The sequence below is a fragment of the Phaenicophaeus curvirostris genome, chromosome 1 (assembly GCF_032191515.1).
Source record: "Phaenicophaeus curvirostris isolate KB17595 chromosome 1, BPBGC_Pcur_1.0, whole genome shotgun sequence".
NCBI lineage: Eukaryota > Metazoa > Chordata > Aves > Cuculiformes > Cuculidae > Phaenicophaeus > Phaenicophaeus curvirostris.
Genome location: NC_091392.1, coordinates 4366916 through 4386744, shown reverse-complemented (window position 1 = coordinate 4386744; position 19829 = coordinate 4366916). Strand labels below are relative to the sequence as shown.

Here is a 19829-nt window from a genome sequence, read left to right as displayed (position 1 = left end):
ACTAGGATATTGCCAGTAGTGAGAAGAGAAGAGAAGAGAAGAGAAGAGAAGAGAAGAGAAGAGAAGAGAAGAGAAGAGAAGAGAAGAGAAGAGAAGAGAAGAGAAGAGAAGAGAAGAGAAGAGAAGAGAAGAGAAGAGAAGAGAAGAGAAGAGAAGAGAAGAGAAGAGAAGAGAAGAGAAGAGAAGAGAAGAGAAGAGAAGAGAAGAGAAGAGAAGAGAAGAGAAGAGAAGAGAAGAGAAGAGAAGAGAAACTAGCGTAGGGTCTCAGAAGGATCTAATACAGGACACAAAGAAGGGCAGCTTGTTTTGTATAGGAGGGATTTATTGCTTGTGAACTCTTCTGGCCAACAAAATCAATCACACTCGGAGCAGACAACAGGAACTTCCTGCCTTCCTAAACACAAGAATACTCCTAGGGAGGCCAAGGCCAATGTAAGGAGCATTTTACTATATCCAGTCAGTTGACTGAAGCTTGATCAAATAGCGAAATATCTGAGTCCATAGATCCTCCCTGCAAAGTCTTCTTGCTCACGTGACACTTGGAGATCCAAACACGTGAGATCTGCACATCCAGTGAGATCTCCAGGGAAGGCTACGGGGTTTTAAGTGAAAGACAGGTGAATTGTGAGTCTTATATTTAAAGAGTTGCTGCTTGGCAGGTAGTCTGCAAACTGGGAGCAAATCAAGAAAATTCCAGTGTCTGGTGTCTTTTTGGACTCCTATGGCATAAAACTTCACTTGACCAGAGAGCTTGGTAGTAATGTAGTAAATAAGTGGTCTGCAAAGAGTGCCAGACCAGATGCTGCCATATGGTGTTGCCTGTGGTGCTCCAAATGAGAGGTCATGACTTAAAAAGATGACCAAATAAGAAATGGAGGGCTGCACATTGCAAAATGGTATTGCCTGACTGGTTTGAGTGTGCCATGAAAATTCTCTTCCTCAATATCTCATGGTTAATGATAAAATGTGAAATTCTGATAAGTATTACTAAATTACTTTCAGATTATTAGGTGAAAAATGCATTATGGCATAAGTCATCATTAAATGGCATCCTGAGTAATATGTTCAAAGTGTCATCAACCTGAAACTATTATTGAGGATGGGATGTAGCTTCAGAAGTCATTTAGGTACTATTGACTCTGACTGATGTGGATGAGAAACTGTGTTCTTTTTCTGAGTACAGGTGCTGAAGGTCCGGTGTAGGATAGGCAAATTAAGTTTGAAATCAAATATGTTTGTCTTTGAAGTCATCCACAGCTCCAGGATGATGGGCACCAGCAGTGATTGATGTTAACTGAAATGCCAACCTGTTGTAGGAATAAAAGCTATTAGCAAAACTAATGAAGAAATTAATAACAATAGTTTAGATGAGCAAAAGTGGAGGAATGGCTGATTGGCTGATCTGCCTTTATTTCATAGACCAATCCTCTTCATTTGTGGTACTTTCTACACAATAGCCATAAAGCCAAATGTGTTGTGCAAGAAGCATAGTGGAAAAAAACCCAGTTTCTTTGTTCAATGGCCATTTAGGATTTGTACTTTTGACTCCAGCCAAACTGCTAGTATCCATGCAGCCTGTGATGAACAGAAGAGATAAAACTTAAAGACCTATAGACAGAAAATGTTCCTTGATGAGAAAGAGTGAAGGACAGTTTTTTTTTGCCATTTACAGGACAGTGAAGAAATCATTGCATTAGCTGTGCAGAAGCACTTCAGAGTCCAGTTCTGCCTGGTTCTGGCTGTAGAGGCCCAAGATACAAAGATTGGGCTTGGTTCCACAAAATTCTGGCGATTTATGAAAAGTGATGCTGTGCTTTGCTGTAGATAGAGGCTCTTGGAAAGTCCTGTGTACATCCTCTCTGAATACGGAGCTGAGACAACGTGATGACAGGTCTTTCTGGGACATTTCCTCTGTCAGTGACTTCTGCACACACAGCTCCATCTGGGAGTTGTATTTTCCCCAAAGGAAGATCATAGGCACGTGAGTTTTGGGAAGTGATCTTTTGGCAGGTGCAGCTGTGGTCTTCTATCACATACAAAGCCCAAAACAGGAGACATTGAGGCCAAGTATCTTGGCCTTCTCTGGTGACCTCAGAATAGAGCCATTTTCAGAATGGTGTCCTACCCAGCATCCTCAGGAATGACTGTCCTCATCCTTTTCCTGCAGTGCAGTGGTGTGAGAACTAGTCATGGACCTGGGCAGTGAAACACCATGCTACTTGAGAATGACTCTCTCTTTTCAAAGTCATAGGTCTCAGAAAGGCTTTTATTTCTTATCACAGTTGTCTAGAAGCTCCCATGTGTTAGCAGAGGATGAACTTTGCATTTGAGCTCTAATCTTGACTCTGCCAGTCTCCAAAATAATTTAGGCTTAACTGTTCATCATATGAGGACTAGTTTCATATGAAAAATACTTTTTCCTGTTCTATTTACTTCTTGACCTGATTTTGGTGGAAAGTTTTTCTAAAGACCCTACCGACTACCTCACTGAGCACAGGGCAGCTCAAGTCTTCGGAGCTCGTCCATGCTCTGTCCACAATATCTCACAGATTTTCCTCTCTCAGTCGCTTTTTTGAAAAGAACCGGGCCAATAAACAGGGAAGAGTAATTGCAATATGGCTATCAAGTGCTGCATGAAAAAGAAATGTAGGGGAAGACATAGTTACTGTGTTTGCATATATAAAAGGCTGCTGCAAGGAGGAAAAGCGTACTGTGTTTTCTGTGTAGCAGGACAAGAAATTACGTGTTTATAGTCCAGAAAGAAAAATGTCAGTTAGACACTGAAAATGTCTAACAGTGAAAAAGTGAAGCTTGGGAAAGGACTGGCAAGAGTAGGTACTGAGTTTCCATTACTGGAGGTCTGGAATATTTCCAGATCCATGTAATAAAATCAAGTAGGAAAGGGTTCAGTCTGAGAACATGCGATGGATTAGACAGCCTCTGTTCCAGACCTGATTTCTATTATTCCAGGGTAAAAAACAATTTATATCTTCTCTATCAGACTATATTTTGGTTTTAATAGCTGTTCTGGAAATAAGAGATTAATCACTGTGAAGAAGATAGGAGAGCTTCCCCAGGTATTTCTGTCACTGACAAGAGCTGTTACACAGCCTTGAAAACCATGTTTCCAAGGGCTCCTAAAGCACCATCTGTGTCAAAGGCAATGACATTTCTTGCCTCCAAGGAGTGTTTTGAGGAGTAATATAAGGATGCAATGGGATCCACATTTAGATTCCTCAGTAGTTTACAAAACTAGATATACGTGATTATGCCTATTTAACAGGTAGGGAAACTGAGGCATGAAGTGGCTACCTAACTCAGCTAATTTCAGATGTCCAGAGTCTAGGATTGGAACACATGATGTTGTGGCGTCCAGCTTATTGTTCTGACCTGTTAGTGTACTTAATAACAGAGAAAAATAGAAGTGAAGCCTGAAGGCCACAGCCACAGGTATTGGTGTGCAGTGGGTGTATGGGGAGAGCTTCTGTTTCCAGTGTGAGGTCGACTTTTGCTAACCCTGTTGTGATGTGGCCAGGCAGTCTAACCAAGGGCAATGATTGCTTTTCAACAGCTGAGGGGAAGTAACGTGAAACCCTCAAGTAGAACAGAAAATATAAATGAACTGCTAAGCCATTTCTCACACAACAGCAGTTTAATGGGATCTTGGAAGTGATAGAGGACAGGAGGAAAATCCAGGAAGGCCAATACATGAAAATCTGATGCATTGTTTATTAAAAACATACGGCATCTGTTCATTCATCAGATCAGAGGGTAGTTGTACAAGTAAAAAAAAAAAATTAAAAAAATCAACATTGAGGTAAAAATCTCATAGATCTATTAATTTATGACTTTTATTTGCCTGGAGAAATCTGGACCATACACAGATTTTAGAATAAATGTCAAAGCTCGGGGTCATCATTTTGTAAGCCCCCTTTAAGATCCGACACCAGTGTCCTTAAGTGATTTCAATATATTGGCTGGGACCCCTCTTTCTGTTTCTGTCAGGATGGATGGATGGCAACTGCCATAGTCAGAGAAGCCACAATGCAAAGGCAACTCTTGACTTTAGAGAAAGAGAGTAATACCTGTCGTTTAAACTCCTTTGGTCAAGACTTTTGTCCATGAGTTTCTTTCACATTCCAGGTCCTCCAACTATTTATCTGTGTAGAAATTTGGCCTATCAGAAAACTCTTCCCTGCCTCAATAGCGTGGTCTTGTGCCTTGATATTCACAGGACAGCTGTAAAAGTAAAGCCAAAACAACATGGAAATAACATCCTAGAGTGCTATTGATTTATGACTCTTAGTTTCATTCCTCTGCCTAGATGAGACTAGGTTGTGCATAACACTTTAGAATAAATGCTATGGCTTTGGCTAATCATTTTATAAATGCACAAGAACCTTAGTCTCAGCATTTCTGTGGACTTTGACATGTGGGTAGGTAACCACTCCATGCCTCCATTTTCCTACTTGTTAAATGGACATAATCATACGTATCAGATTTTGAAAACCACTGTGGGATCCCTGTGTGAGTTGGATTATGTTCAGTGTTGCATACAGATGTCACATTGCATTCTTCTAATGCACTGCTCTAAGTATTTTGCAGAGATGGACAAGTGCCACTTCTTGTTACAATAACATTATTATAGGAACCCCTGGAGAGGAGCTTTCCAAGACTGCATGCACCTTGACATTGTGATCAGTACTGTTAATGGGGTATAGCACATAATTAAAGTTATCCTAAAGCAGATGTCTATGTGTGGCTAGATGTATTGTACCCTAATCTCCCCTGACACTCTTGACCTGATCTCCACTGAGCATAATGGGAGTCTAGAAAATAAGCTCAGACATTGTGAACTGCTATATTAGAACTGAATCTCACCCAGCTTTTCTTCTCCCTGCTATACCACAGACTTCTTGAGCCGTCTTTGGTAAAGATTTGAGAACTTCCCCACAGTATAATTAAACAGCTCATTGCCACCAATTTTAATCAGCACATGTGCAGATATTTTAGAACTTCTGTGCCTCAGCAGGAGTGTTGGAATAATCACTGTAAGAGTTGAAGCACCCAAGAAAAACATCAGTTGAGAATGTGTTTTGGGCTTTCCAATAACTAGTTAGGTTAAGTGTGAAAGCCCTCAAAATCTGGGGACATTCAGGGTGAAATCTTTCCTTTGGCTAGTCTCATGCAAAGGTTCTTATGGAGTTCAGAGGAAATGAACAGTTGGCACATCAAAAAAGAGTAAGGTGGAATTTTGGTCACACAGAAAAACAACAAGGAATCTCAGTATCCTTCAGCTTTAGAAGAGTGAACACTGCTAACAAGACAAGCAGAGGTTCCTTCAGGGTGACTCAAACCTAAATTATTGTTTTTCTAAGAGAGACCTTCTGAAAGGCACATATTTCTTTATTGATTCCGGAAGGGGTCTTAGAAATTAGGGTGAGTTACATCTCAGCGATGCAGTTTGCATGACTGCACTAACAAGTGTTGGATTTTTGTCTCAATTGGTAGGAATGAAATTGCAGCAATATGCTCATAACTCCATGCTGGACTCAAAGGCAGCTGAGATAACTTGTTTACTTGTAGACGTTACACATGAGATGCCCTTCAGATTATGCGATCAGTCACATCAATCCCACCTCGCATGCCTACAGTACATCTGAACAAGTCACCTCAAGTATTCTTTGTAATCAACAGGGACAGTATGATTCATCTAATCATAAAGGAGGTGTTTTAACAGGTAGAGTGAATCGTACTTGGATTGACAGACACAATCTCAGGTATAGGATCTATGTTCTAGATGTCTAGGGTTGGCTGGAATGAATACCACATGCATGTCTGGAGTTGTGTGTTCATTATTTACAGAAAGAAATTAACAGTCATGCAGACAAAGTCTGACTTCTAAACAGAAGAGAGTGCAGGAATTTTGCTGAAACATTTGTATACCTAATGGCATTGCAATGTCGGTTTCAGTTGAGAATTAGAGGTGAGGGGCTATTAAATTCTTATTTTGTCACTGGTGAGGTGAATGTTTAATCTCAGTATGTAACTGTGCTAGTTGACCTGACTCCATGGTAATACTGTGTGTGCTGTGCTTAGACACTTGTAAGACAGTGGGAAAAAAAAGGTTGCAATACTGTGGTTTTATCTCAACAGGTGATGTTTCTCCTCCTCCTTCTACTGTAGTTGGACATACCAAAACCTTAGCTAAAGTTACGTTCAATCCCACTGTTGTCGAGCAAACCAGGATTGCCCGAAATGGCATTCTGGGAGACTTCATAATTAGATATGATGTCAACAGGGAGCTGAGCATTGGGGATGTTCAGGTACTGTATACAACTCTTCTTTTCCATTTTATTAATTATGTGTGAGATGGTTCTATATCCTTTCTGTATTTAGAAGGAAACCCCATTGCCCACCAGAACTCCAGTAGGCTCCCCCAGTATGGATAAACAGGGGACCAGGATTAAGATGGTTACCAAGAAGCACTCTTATGCTCCAATGTAGATACAGACATTGAAAGCAGGATTGGGTGTGGCCAACCAGATATTCCATTATTATTTATATGGAACGTTGCATTATCTGCCTTCATTTCCTGACTCCCTTGCTCTTCCACAGATTCTTAATGGGTATTTCGTGCACTACTTCGCCCCCACAGATCTTCCTCCATTGCCGAAGAACGTCATCTTTGTGCTTGACAGCAGTGCTTCCATGGTAGGAACGAAACTCAAACAGGTGAGGCCCTTGTTTTTGTTATAGACTGGTTGGCTGTAAACTTGCAGAGAGCTTGGTTCAGTCTTTGTCTCACCAGATGAGGTCTTCTGCAAAATATTTCCTATGTTTGAGGTGAGAGGAGGCTCTGAAGACACCTCAAAGAGAAGTTATTTACCAGCAATGAGACTTTATCATGTTAGTGGGAATGGAATGGGAACAAAAAGTGCAGAGAACTCCATCACTCTGTAAAAAAGGTCAATGCTGTCAAAACTGAGCTAGAAGTCTGCAGATAGGATTGTCCTGAGGAGTCCTGTTCTGAGCAGTTTGAAGAGAGGCAGAATAGGGATAATTCCCAGCAAAGTGTGTTCATCAAACCATTGTATCCAGCGCAGCAGTAAAGATACTGCTGTCTTTAAATTACCTTGGCAAAACGCTTAGCAATGCATAACTCAATGGGTTCTGTTGAAAGAAAAGTCAATTTTGTCCTATTTGAGAACCTGAGTCTTTCAGCAGAAGTCTCAAATATTTTTCTCAGATGCTGCACAAATGCACCCAGGGTTCAGCATGCAGCTTTCAGCATGCAGGATAGTGCTGAACTGGGGAAATTATCCCTCTAAAGGGCTTTTGGTGAACTGTTCAAGTAGTGCCTTGGGTCAGCAGATTAACCTTGTGCTACAAAAGCTTTTATTTTCCTCCTCAGCATATTAGTGTTTCTTTTTTGTATGCTTACTAGAAACAGTGTGGCCAGGGATTAATGGCTGGTGGTCTACTGCAGAGCCTAACTAGCTCCTGCCGCTATACATACATACATCTCAGGCCAATTAGGTACAAATATATGCCACTTGAAGAGCCTGAAGTGAAAGAAGAGTCTAGCTAGAACCTTTGCCAAGGATCCAACTTTTTGTCTGTTATATCAGCTATATTGTTTTTATGAATAATTACTGGTATGTTATGTTCTTGCTATATGTACAAAGAACTTCTCTTCCTCTGGTTTCAGCTGCTTCAAAAACTAGAACTTCAAGGAGTTATGACCTAAATCATAAAATTTCCACACAGATTAATCAAGGAACAACCAAATTCAAACACTATATAATATATCTCTTTTGGTACACTAAGAAAGCGTGATCAATTAGAGCTATGGCCCATGCTTGTTCAGTGGCCTTTTTACCCAATTGTTATTAAGATGTTTGTTAAATTATAGATACATCCCCTGGTGGCAGGATGCCTCTGAGCAGAGGAAATGCCTCCTTTTCTTTCTGTCTCTGGAACTCTTGCAGCTGTGGTGAACTGTGCTGGTGTGCAGAGAGGAACTCCCATAAGACCAGCTTTCCTCATTTCTCTCTACTGAGTCACATGCAAGATCAACTAAAAATACCCTCAGCACTTGTAAAGTGTGCTCTTGCAGGTCAGCTGCTGTAACTATGGCAAAGGACAGTTTTTAGGAGTAGCATGCTCTTGTATGAGACACATCAGCTGTGCATCCTTATCTACAGTAACTTCAGGACATTTTTCACTCTTCACTCACCTGCTTTCATGAAGTCAGTGGCAAAGTGACTCAAATGGGGTCAGGATTTCATGCACCCTGCAGTTCCTACAACCTAATAGTGAATCACATCTTCTTTTCCTCTCCCAAGGTTTTCCATTTCCATGAATTTTTATGTGTTCATGCCATCTCCTTCTTCCTAAGATATCTCAGTCTTTGAAGCAACAAGATGTCCAGACCCAGTTGCAAACACTATAGTGGGACTGATTGATGAGCTTAAATTACGTTATTAAGACCTTTGAGATGTTCCCCTCACAGAACTGAGATATATAGTAGCCTTGTGGGGAAGATCAACTAACGTGCATATTTGCCCTGACGTTTTCACAGCCTCCGAACTCTGGTAATTTCTATCAGACTCAACTGTGCTACTGCAGTCAATCTGCACAGAGGATCTGGGCCTTCTAGCACTGGCAGGGAGATAAAGTTCAGGAAAAGAAAACTCTTGAGCATCACGACAAAAAAAAATCTTACCATAGACTAATAGAATTGTAGAATGATTTGGGTTGGAAGCGACCTTAAGGATCATCCAGTTCCACTAGATCAGGTTGTTCAAAGCCTCATTCAACCTTCAACACCTCCAAGGATGAGACTTCTCTGGTCAACCTGTTCCAGTGCCTCACCACCCTCACAGCATAGAATTTCTTCCTTATATCTAATCTAAATCCACTCTTTTTCAGTTAGAAGCCATTACCCCTCATCTTATACCTACATGACCTCCTAAAAAGTCTCTCTTCCTCTTTCTTGTAGCTCTCCTTTAGGTACTGGAAGGCTGCCATAAGGTCTCCTCTGAGCCTCCTCATCCCTATGCTAAACAGACCCAGTTCTCCCATCCTGTCTTTATAATAACGGGGCTCCAACACTCTGATCCTCCTTGTGGCCCTCTAGATTTGCTCTGACAGATCCATGTCCTTCTTGTGCTGAGGACTCCAGATCTCAGTATTCCAGGTAGGGTCTCACAAAAGTGGAGTAGAGGGGGAGAATCACTTCTCTCACCCTGCTGGTCACACTTCTTCCAATGCAGCCCAGGATACAATTGGAATTTTGGGCTGCGAGCGTACATTGCCAGCTCATGTTGCACTTCTCATCCACCAGCACCCCCAAGTCCTTCTCTTCAGGTCTGCTTCCAATCCATTCTCTGCCCAGCCTGTATTTGTGTTTGGGATTGCCCCAAGCCATGTGTAGGACCTTGCACTTGGCCTTGTTGAACTTTATGAGGTTAGCACAGACCCACCTCTCAAGCATGTTAGCTTCTTCATGCGGTCAAGACTGCACATCATTACTGCTGTCACACTGGCAAGGAAAATACTGTTTTTGTCCTCATGAGCTTTGTTCTTTTATTTGCAAAGAGACAGTAAACTCTGTGCGGAATAGTTGCTTTTAACAGGAGCCAGAGGTGTCTCGGGAAAAAGGTTATATCTGCAAGCCTTACTGGGAAGAAAAATTATTTGCCCTTTCGGCAGTCTGAGCTGCTGATTTTTATGATACCTTTGGCTTTAGAGGTGGAGTGGAACATAACAATTTTACATTGATATAACTAGGAGAAAGAGGGGCTGGTTATAGGTTCACCACCTTGTGATTACCATGATTATCCCCAGCTTCACTAAACATGGTTAAAAAGGACTTTTATCAGCCTTCAGTTCAGTATTATACATCAGGAACATCCCAAGCTATGAATGCGTGCACATGAGGATGGATTTTCAGATGTTTTGCAGACACATGGTAAAAAGTAGTTGTTTCAACCACAGATTCATTTCACCTTACCTTTCCCACAGGCAATAAATGCCCACACACTCGGTTAAACAGTTGGCTACACCGCAGGTCTGGCAGCTTGTCAACAGTAGCGTGCCAGCCTGTAATTTCTTTGAGGTTAATTGTGCTAGGAGGAGCTCAACTGAAGCTGGGACCTGCTGTGTATTTGCAAATGTTTCAGGTTATTTGCCTGCATCCATCCAAGCGATACTGTCGGTACCCTTGATCTGTGACCCACACTGTCTGAGAGCTTCTGAGTGCCTGTGTTCCTTATATGTATGTGTGTCCCTAAACCTCTGTGCCTTGGCACACAGTCTCCATTTGAGTAGTTTCAGGGTGGTGAGACAGCAGACTAGCACCTGAGCACTCAGCGTTCATGTGCCAAACGCCACTGACTTCTGTTGATTGCTAGTCCAAATAATAGCTGCTGCCCCAGAGAACTACTTTAAATCACCAAGGGTCTTTGGAAAAAATGCTGATTTTAATTACAGTTCTTTTAACTACAGTCTATAAAGCTGCTGTGAAGAGGAAAGTTTCTTCAGCTTTTCCATTTCTATTGGAAAGCAATAAGCTGAACGAGCACAGAACTGCCTGCAGTGCCTCCAGCACCACCGACAACTTCATGCAGCTGCCTCCTGCTTGGGAATACACAACAGCAGTGTCATCTCAGTCTTCTCTGTAGTTGTGAATATGGAATATAGGAACTACTACAGCCCAGCTTCCAAGAAAGATTCAAGTACTTGTCATGCAGCAAAATAATCTGCCTTCCCCAAACCCTAAAACTTACAAACGACAAGGTCGTACAGAGAAACCAGTAACTTTCAGAGCAAGGTGCCCTCAAATATTCAGGAGAGAGAGCATCTGCTTCTAGTATCAAGACTAACAGCCAACATGCCCCGATATGATTTGCTCCATGATGAGGCAGTAGAGGTACAGAGAATTTCCCAGGAAAACCCCAGACCACCTATAAATGGCAAGCCTTTTAATCGGATTCAGAGTAAACAGGGTGCAAAAGCAAGTGCAGAGTTTAGCATGGAGACGCTGCTGGGGCTTGAACTGAAACCCTGTGAAGACACTGAGAGTCATCCCAGGGAGTTTAATTGTATCGTTATCGAATTCATCAAAGGATGAGTCGAAAACAGGTGCTACTGAAGCCACAGAAACAGCCTAGTGATCACCAGACAAGTCCATAGTGAAAAGGGAAGAGGCTGAATCAAGCTGAGTAGTCACTGCATGGACCGGGTCATTGAAGTCTATGACCAGGTAGAGCTGTGACAAATCTAGGGAACAGCTATAAACTTTAGTCTGAAGCTCAGACTAGGACTTGAGGGCCCAGGCTGGAGCTTAAATGTGCAGGAGTGTGGGTGGAGGCCCCAGGTGGAGATGGTCAGAGCCATTAAAGCCTGTTAGTTTTCTCAAGGTTCTGGCATACACGTGCCTCTGTGTGTAGTTATACATCTGCATTTCTTTAACAGGCCTTTCTAAGCTGGAATTGTGATTTTCCAGTTGCTGGAGCAATGCCTAGAAGCCAGACCTAGCTTCTATTCATATTTTCATCATGGATCTGTTATGTGAACTTAGGTAGGTTGTTCTCTTTGTCTGTGCTTCTATCTTTGAAAAGACTTGTCTGTTTAGCTGCCAAGCCCAAGGCTGGGCTTCTGGCTGTATGACATCCCCCAAGTCTAAATGACACTTGCCATTTAGTCTTTGCCAACTTAAGTTATTAGTTTAACAGTGCTTGCAACAACAGTGCTATTTCCAATACCCCTTCACCCTAATAGAGAGTCTGCTCTATACATTGCTCAACTGGGACAGTCTGTTTCTAACTGTGAAGAGCAGTTGAAGCTCAGAAGTGCTTGTGGGACCCTGTGTGAAAGCTGCTGGAGTGGGGTCTTCTATTATATCACTGAATGAAATCATCAGTGTTCACATGCAGTTCTGACTCTGAGGTCTCCATGATGTAACTTGAGGTCCCTTAGGAATGAGGGGTCCGTGTCATGAGGAGAGAGATTTTGCTTGGGTAGTTACCCTTGATACAGTGACTTCATCTTCCCCAAAACATCTTCTCTCTTTTCTGCAGAGTTTTGGGCAAAGGCTTGGCCTGTGCTCATGCCTGAGGCAGGGGCTTGAGATGGAAGAGAGCAGGGGGAAGGGCTGAAGGCAGAGATCTGTGGGAAGGAGTGGAGATCCTGTAGCTGGAGATGCTGAGGGGATTTAGAGATACGGAAAAAAGGAAGGGGAACAGGTATTGGAGGACTGCAAGGGCTCTGTGTCAGACTCTTAGGTGGGAAAACAGGCAAGTTTGCTTTTTTTCAAAGAACAATTCAGTGTTCTCGTACTGCTTAATTGTAATCCTGAGCAAAAGTGCTGGGTCTTTGCTCCAACCAACCAACAACTATCAACTTCCATCCCTCACAGGAGATGAAAATGGGGAAGTCACATTTAAAAGCAGGAGATATCATAGTCAAAGGAAAAAGCATCAGGGCTGTGAGAGGAGGTGGCTGCAGAGTCACAGCCTCTGCAGAGAGGTAACAGATGCCTCATCTCTGTAGAAGTACAGCACTCCTTTTCACGTAGAAATAACCCCTGCTGGTCTTCCCTCCATGGAGAGGAAACACAGACCTGTTAAGAAGCAACACATCTCTCCCGGTGCTTATGCACACAGGTAGGATCTTCTAAGAAGGAGCTAGAAAACTGCAAGCCTGCCAGGCTGCTGACTGGCATGAGAGAGTGGCTACATGATGAAGAATGGAGGGTAATCAACAAGAAAAGCAGAGCAACCTGGGTCTCAGCCCAAATCCTGCTATGTAACGTAGCAGCTAATTGTTGCTGAAATTGAGGGGATGTGCTGTGGACAGCTTCTTGAGCATATTAAATCTTCCCAGCACTGTATCAGCAGCTGATCTGTATGATGGAGAATGAAAACCTCAAGTTGTTGGAACAGTTATGTGCTGGGACTAACTCCGTCTGCTGAGGATGGGCAGAGGGAGAGGTGCCAAGCTCTGCATTGAGGGCATGGGGCACTTTCCCCTTGGTGGTGACCTTTTTGCTGCTATCTCCATGGAAATTTTTTGTTATGTTGACAGGGTGGGGGTTTGAATGTCAGACGGGCATGCTACAGAATGTGATCCTGCTTAAAATGAGCTAAGTACAAGACAAGAATGTGGCCTTCATATGCTGCTGTGTCAGTCCGGTTGCCTGCCTGAGTAGCCCTGTTGTTTCCAGTAGGATTATTTTGGTATGGCATTGTGGAGCAACATTTAAGCTTTTCCCTTTTTCTTACTGTACAGAAACATTTACCAGTCCAAATGTAATCCACACTACAGAAAGACCTGAATTAATGATGCTTGGTGCTGATAAGAACTTGCCTCCTTAAATCTTTGTATAGGCATTTATTTATATCCTCAACACTGCAATGAGACTACAAAGTTTGAGCATGTACCCTGCCCTCTAGGCACGTGATACTCCAGTTCTTGAGAAATCAGATCATCTTTCATTTTTTCATGTATTTATCCTCAGTGTTCTGTTGGATGCAAGAGAAGTGAGTTACCCCAAGTGATAGCTAAACTTATCCACGTCCTTGAAAACAGTTTTATCTTCCACTGAGCAGAAATCCAGTGTTTAAATGCCCTGAGTGAATATGGATCTGAGTGGTTTTCTCGATGTTAAATGGAAAACTTTCTTCAGAAAAGGCAATAGAAACAGTTCCTCTCAGTGGTGGTGAATTTATTTTCAGACAGGAAACCTTCAAATCAAGTTTTTGTAAGGGATCTATGATATTTAGGCGGGAGAGACTGGACCATGGGCTGGAGACAGATTTTTATTGTCCAGAGTCTTACGACCAAACTCCCTCCCATCACAGGGCAGTGGCAGTGTAAAACAAAATGCTTGTTGTCCAGAATTGTGAAGGAGTTTTCCTTGGTTACACGATCAGTGTCTGCCTGGAAGAAAGCACAATGATACATTGACAAGGAGAGGGTGAGGAGTCGCTGAGCTGCAGAGAGTTCCCTGCAGAGGAAGAAAGGGCAGATTGTCCTCCCCCAAAAGGGGATGAAGGAAGGTACAAAAATCCAAGAATACACTTTTGGGTTGAAACCTGGGGTTTTGGTACAGAAGGCCTTTTTGCTGGCAACTGGCATGTGATTTGCATTATGTAGGCAGAAGCGACATAGAAGCGAGTAAAACTCTTAAGATGTGGCTTCAAACCTCATCAGGAATGATGCTGCCTGAAGCTTTGCTCTCACTGTACCTCAGCTCCTCCCTGTAAAATGGTAGTGGAGTTCACATGCCTTTCCCTTGGCTACTGGATCCCAAATCAAGTCTATAGCTGTACCTTGTTGGATCTCAATAGCGCTACTTCAGATGCGATTTTGATGCCAGCCTTTCTTTAATCCGCAGTATTAATTTGTCTGACAGACTGTGAGCAGATTTGGACAGATATGGATGTTGTAGCTTGGAAAAGCCAGATCTGGACCTTTTTATCTTTTGCCTGTGCATGTTTGGAAAGGGTATGAACCAAAGGTATGAACCAAAATGTAGAGGATATTGAAGTGGAGGGGGAGCTCTTCTGGTTTTGTTTCCTATACTTCCTTGCAGTGTTCTGCCAAGCAACATATTTACTTGCACTTTTCTCCTTGCTCTACAAGATCTGGTCTGGTTTCTGACTCCTTGGACAGAGCTGTGGGTTCCTGATTCCCTTTGAGCTTACATCTTGTGCTTCAGCTCCTTCCTTGTCAAGTACGGTCTCTCACAGAGGATCTGGAAGGACAAAGTAAAGCCTACTGAAATTTTGTCTTCTGGCTGCGACATCCTTCAGTACATGGTTGCAGATGGTCCCATGTCTGCTCTCTGCGGATTGTCCTCATGCAGCACTTTCAGCTGATGGGTGCTGCCAAAGATTTTGGTGGTGAATGCTTTCCTTCGTGCTAGCCATGCTCTTTTGACTGATCTCAAGCCTGTGCTGTTCCCTGGTGCTGGCTGAAGCTGGAAAGGGGCTGTCACTTGTGTCCATGTCTCATTGCCAGCTGTTTGGAGGGCAGTTGCCAGCTCTGGTTGGGTGTGCAGAGTGCAGCTGAGGATTGCCAAGTGATCTCAGAGGCACAGGCAGCGTGGGTGCTGGGAGAGCTCCCTCTGTATCTGGAAGCTGTTTCTAAGAAGGTCCAAGTGACACTGCAGTGCCGCAGAGACCCACTATCCATACAGAATTGGATTCAGCTTGAACTGAAAGCCTTTTCATAATTTCTTTTAATGGGCTGGCATGAAGCTTGCACAGAGGATGTGGGCCTAAGATGAAGCACTTACAAGTGCTCCTAGGCAATGGAAAGTTTTAATACGTGGGCTTGGGATGTGCATTATAATGAGGCGTTTGAATTCCCCCCTTGCTTCATAGCAGAGCCAGTGCCTGGCAATGACATGGCATCTAACAACCACACATTGTCTTCCCTTTGAACTGCACAGTTTCCAGGGTAGACAGGCTTAACCCTCACCCTGCTCCTCAAACAACCAAGAGACTGTGAGAGAAATGTCACTGAGACTTGGGTTTCTCCTAAAAGGTACCCAGATGGACTGACATCATCCCAGATGTCTCTGAGGCAGCTCTTTGACCCAAGAAAAGGCTGAAGGCTCCCTGCTCTCCCACAGGAGTGTGCCTCTTCCCATGCTTTGTTCCACCAGTGTTTAAGCAAAGTCAGGTCTGTCACAGGGGCCAGGTACAAAGGTGACAATTCACAGCCGAACTAGAATGTAGCTGAGGGACTTCTCTTCCTGCTCTTGCTGGGGGTTGTACAGCCCCAAATCATCTTGGCAGCGCCCTCAGCAAGCAAGGACCAGAAAAGCATCAGCAGTATTGCACGTTCATGTATCAGTGTGGAGGTGACACTGAAGACAGAGTGGTGGCTGGGAGCTGGCTTGTCTCTGATCTTGTAAGCTTGAGGAGACACTGTCTGGACATCAGTCATTTAGATGGTGCGAGTCTGTCTTCAGCTTCTCATAATTTCTGAAATGTGATGCACTGCAGCAGTGGTCCAGTCTCCACCTTTCAGCTCAACTTCACCCATGCTAATTTGAGGAAAATAGAGGGATCTTCCTTCACTGAGTTACCTTTTAAATCCTGATTTTAAACTGCTCTCTGACAGCTAGAAACTCTTCCTGACTGGCAAAAATGGATTATTTTTCAGTTATATTCTGTATTGCTGCTTCCTGGCATCTTCTCCTTTAATCGTTGTTCCAGCCTCCAGACAAAAATGCATCTACTCACGCAAACAATCTGGGAGAAGTGTTTCACCTTACAGTGCCTGGAACAAGGGCGCTTGACCCTTTAACTGGACTTCTTTGGTGAGAGTGGGTTAGACCTGTGCCCAGCTTATCCCCAAAATGAGTTAGTGTTGTAGGCACAGCCGTGAAGGACTGATCTGGCCCTCACCAGGGAAGAAATGGTTAATTTTCTGCCTTGCAGCAGAGTGCCTTTGGCATGAGTTTCAGTGCAATGACTCACTGGGGCCAGTCAGGAGTGGAAGTGCAAGGTCCCTATCCACAGCAGAGCAGCTTGGGAATCCCACGGCAGCCTCAGCCCTTGGTTCCTCTGAGCCAGAAGTTCCAGCTGTGGCCTTACAAGGCCAGAATGAGAAACCTGCTTCTGTTTCCTGACTGAAGCTGTTGCCAGGCACACTCTGCACGAAGAACTTCGCAAATCCTTGCCTGGGGCCTGGTGGAAACTGGAAGAGAGGGCTGGGCATCAAGATCACTCAATCATAGCTGCGCTTAAGGGTTTCAAGCAGTGCACTTACACTAATAGATTCTCCTTGTTTAAAGTTGCTTTTGTCTGCCAGCTCCTGAATCATATCCAGCCCTCTGGAGGGAAGTCACGTCTCTCTCGCAGCCTATTTATGGGTGAGGGATATTGGTAGCAAAGTGTGTATCGCCACACTGTAAGGACTGCAGTCTTCAAGTATAAACCTGGAGGTCGTTATAGGCTGGGAGGAGAGATAGAAACACGCAGGACGAGGTGGGCAATTCAGAGCACTCTGGGAGAGATGGAGAGCCAGTACAGCTCCTTTTAGTTTCACTAAGCGCTATAATGCTCAGGACTGAGCAGGATGAGGTCTTGAGGTGAGTCGCATCTTCTCTATGGCTGAGCTGCTCAGCCTCTTGGAGGCAGTGCCGGACGACAGGCATTTCCAGATAGTGACTCAGCCCATCCTAAACCCTATCCAAAACAGATGGGATGTGTTACTCTCTGGAGGTGTTTTTCCCTGCCTAGACAGGGATCAGATGCAATGCCCAGTTTTCTGATGACTGAGTTGGGAAAGCTGAATCCCACCCTTTATATTTACTGGGAATGAGGTAAAAGCTATGGGAGAATGAACCATCTGGCCTCCCTCATTCAGTTTGCTTTGGAGCAAAACCATGTGCACGTACACACCCTGGTGCATATATTTGTATGTATATACTGCACAAATTCAAAGTGCTTTTTTTTTATTTTATTTTTTTTTAATTGCAAAAGCAAGCACATGATAGAGATGCCAGAATCCAGGCTGTCTGTGCACACACATTAAAATATGACAGAACTTTTTCCTTGGAAAAACTGACTCAAAAAAAAGAGTGGCAAGGGAAAGAGAGAATGAAACAGGGAGAGAGAGAGATGGTCCTAGTCTCACAATTGGCCCCTGTATGAGGGTGTGGGGAAGTGCTGGTTTTCTAGGAAAGTTTGCTTCTGTTCCCTCCAGACCCCTTTGCAATTCTATCTTGGATGCTGTGTACACATAAATTACACTGCTGCTCTGCACTGTTTCTCCTTTTCCTTTGGCTGAACACTGGCAAGAATGTTGAAAGGAATTTCTGAGCATACTGGAGGTGAGATGCGTTTTCTCTGCAAAAAGGCCAAAGCCAGATTATTTTTCCTCTTGCCTTGTTCTCAGAAACAACAGAGAGGTTTGGGCCCAATAAATCCCTCTGAGAAAAGTGCAGCTTGACAGAATTGCAAGAAAATGAAAAGAGGGGTTTTGTAACAGCAATTACAAAATTGTCAAGCAACGTTAATTATAATCAGAGATAATGAGACTTGGGGAGTTTCTTAACAAATCTTTGCTTCTAGGCACCTCTGTTCCTCTCTGCCCTGCTCTGGTGGGGAGTGGAGGAGAGATGTTGCACATTGGGAGCTGTTTGTGATCTCATTGTTTCTCGCCTTAACATGCTGCCCAAAATTTCCTTCAGCAGAGGTTGGTGTGAAGGCCTGACCACACTCACACATTATAGAAGCTCCTCCATTTTCACTTTCTGCTTATTTTCATCCCACTTTTTGAGGAACAAATGCATGGGCCAGTCTTGTTATCGTGAATTAAATCCAAGAGCCCTTTTCTGCACTGTGGGATTGCTGCTTTGCCCCTCTGCACGTGCGTGAGAGATAGTTTGATCTACAGGATCAAGAGCTGGCAACTCCAAGTTTTGGAAGCTCTCTATTTGTGCCCTTGATGTCATTACTAAAGTTGTCTGTGTCTTGGTTTTCACTTCTGTAAAGAGGGACTGTGAACGTTTGAGGGTCCCTCTGAAGTGTGATGTTATGTAGTATCTGCTGCACTTTTGCTATATAAAGGCTATTGTAAAAGGCAAGATGAGAGAGTATTAAACCCTCCCTTCTTTTTCAAATAATGGCTAATTACCTCATCTTAGCAAGCTCTCTATGGACTGTTAGACTAGGGAGGCAGCCCCTATGTTTGGGACAGGCATTAGTGTTATTGAAGGTTTATTTGGTGCACATCGTGATGTGAACCTAGTGGGATTATCCCCTTCTCTTTTAAAGAGCCTCCTCCACCAGCATTCAGTTTAGTATTCTCATCTATGAAATATTCATAAAATGCACAGCAGCAAGACGTGGAGCAATGTTCCAGCTAAGCAAATGGAAGGATGAATCCTGCAATCCCTACAGAGGAAAATGATTTGTACAGAGGACAAAGAGTCAGGGAAGGATGCCAGACCTGGCTTCAAAAATATTTGAAGCTATGGGAAATATTCCCCTTAACTTCAGATGAACTGTAAACCAAGTCACCAGCTGGGAGGATTAGAGATTTCACTGCGGTGGGTAATTTGTTTGCAGTTGCATCATTGCATCATCAGCTTCAATGCAGAATCCAGAGGGATATTGATGACACAGCTTGACCAGTCCTTTTAGCTCATTTCCAAACTGTCTTTACATAGCAACATCAGGCCTAGAAATATGTGGTTTACAGCAGAACTGACTACTTTTTTTACTTTTTTTCTGGACAAGACCATCATATATTTCCCTGATAGACATAAAAGAAACCTCTGAATGCTGATGAGGCCATCATATTATTTTCTGCATAGCTTTCCTTGGAATTTGAAAGGCTTAATGATGCCAAGAAGGGGCAAACCTGAAAAGCTGCTGATTCCTCTACTTACAGATATTGTCTCATACGCTTCCCATGTGTTTTGCATCCAAATATAGGATATGTTTGCATGCTGCTTTGCGACATCTCTCAGCTAGTCTTCTTACTAAGCTGAAGTTTGTCTCCATGTTAACACAGCTGCATGGCTGCTAAATCAACTGGGGAGAACTGAACACATCTGCACTCTTTCTGTTGGCTTATCCTCAGTGATATGTCTTCTATGCAGGAACCTTAACCTCTCTTGCTATGAACTCATCTTGATACCAGCTTTCCTCACTCTGGTTGCCAAAATTTACACAGGATGATGAACAGGAGAGCAATATAATCATAGAATCATAAAATGGTTTGGGTTTAAAAGGATCTTAAAGATCTTTGAGTTCCAACACCCCTGCCACAGCAAGGGATGCTTCCCATTAGACTAG

At 43.3% G+C, this 19829-nt stretch overlaps 1 protein-coding gene across 1 annotated transcript in view; it reads left to right on the top strand.

Annotated features, from left to right (window-relative positions):
- Positions 1-19829, top strand: part of ITIH5 (inter-alpha-trypsin inhibitor heavy chain 5) — a 50648-nt gene that overhangs the window by 13877 nt on the left and 16942 nt on the right. The window contains exons 6-7 of the mRNA XM_069868116.1: positions 6157-6326; positions 6619-6735. Of these exons, the coding sequence (XP_069724217.1) occupies positions 6157-6326; positions 6619-6735 (287 nt within the window). The remainder of the gene's footprint in view (positions 1-6156; positions 6327-6618; positions 6736-19829) is intronic.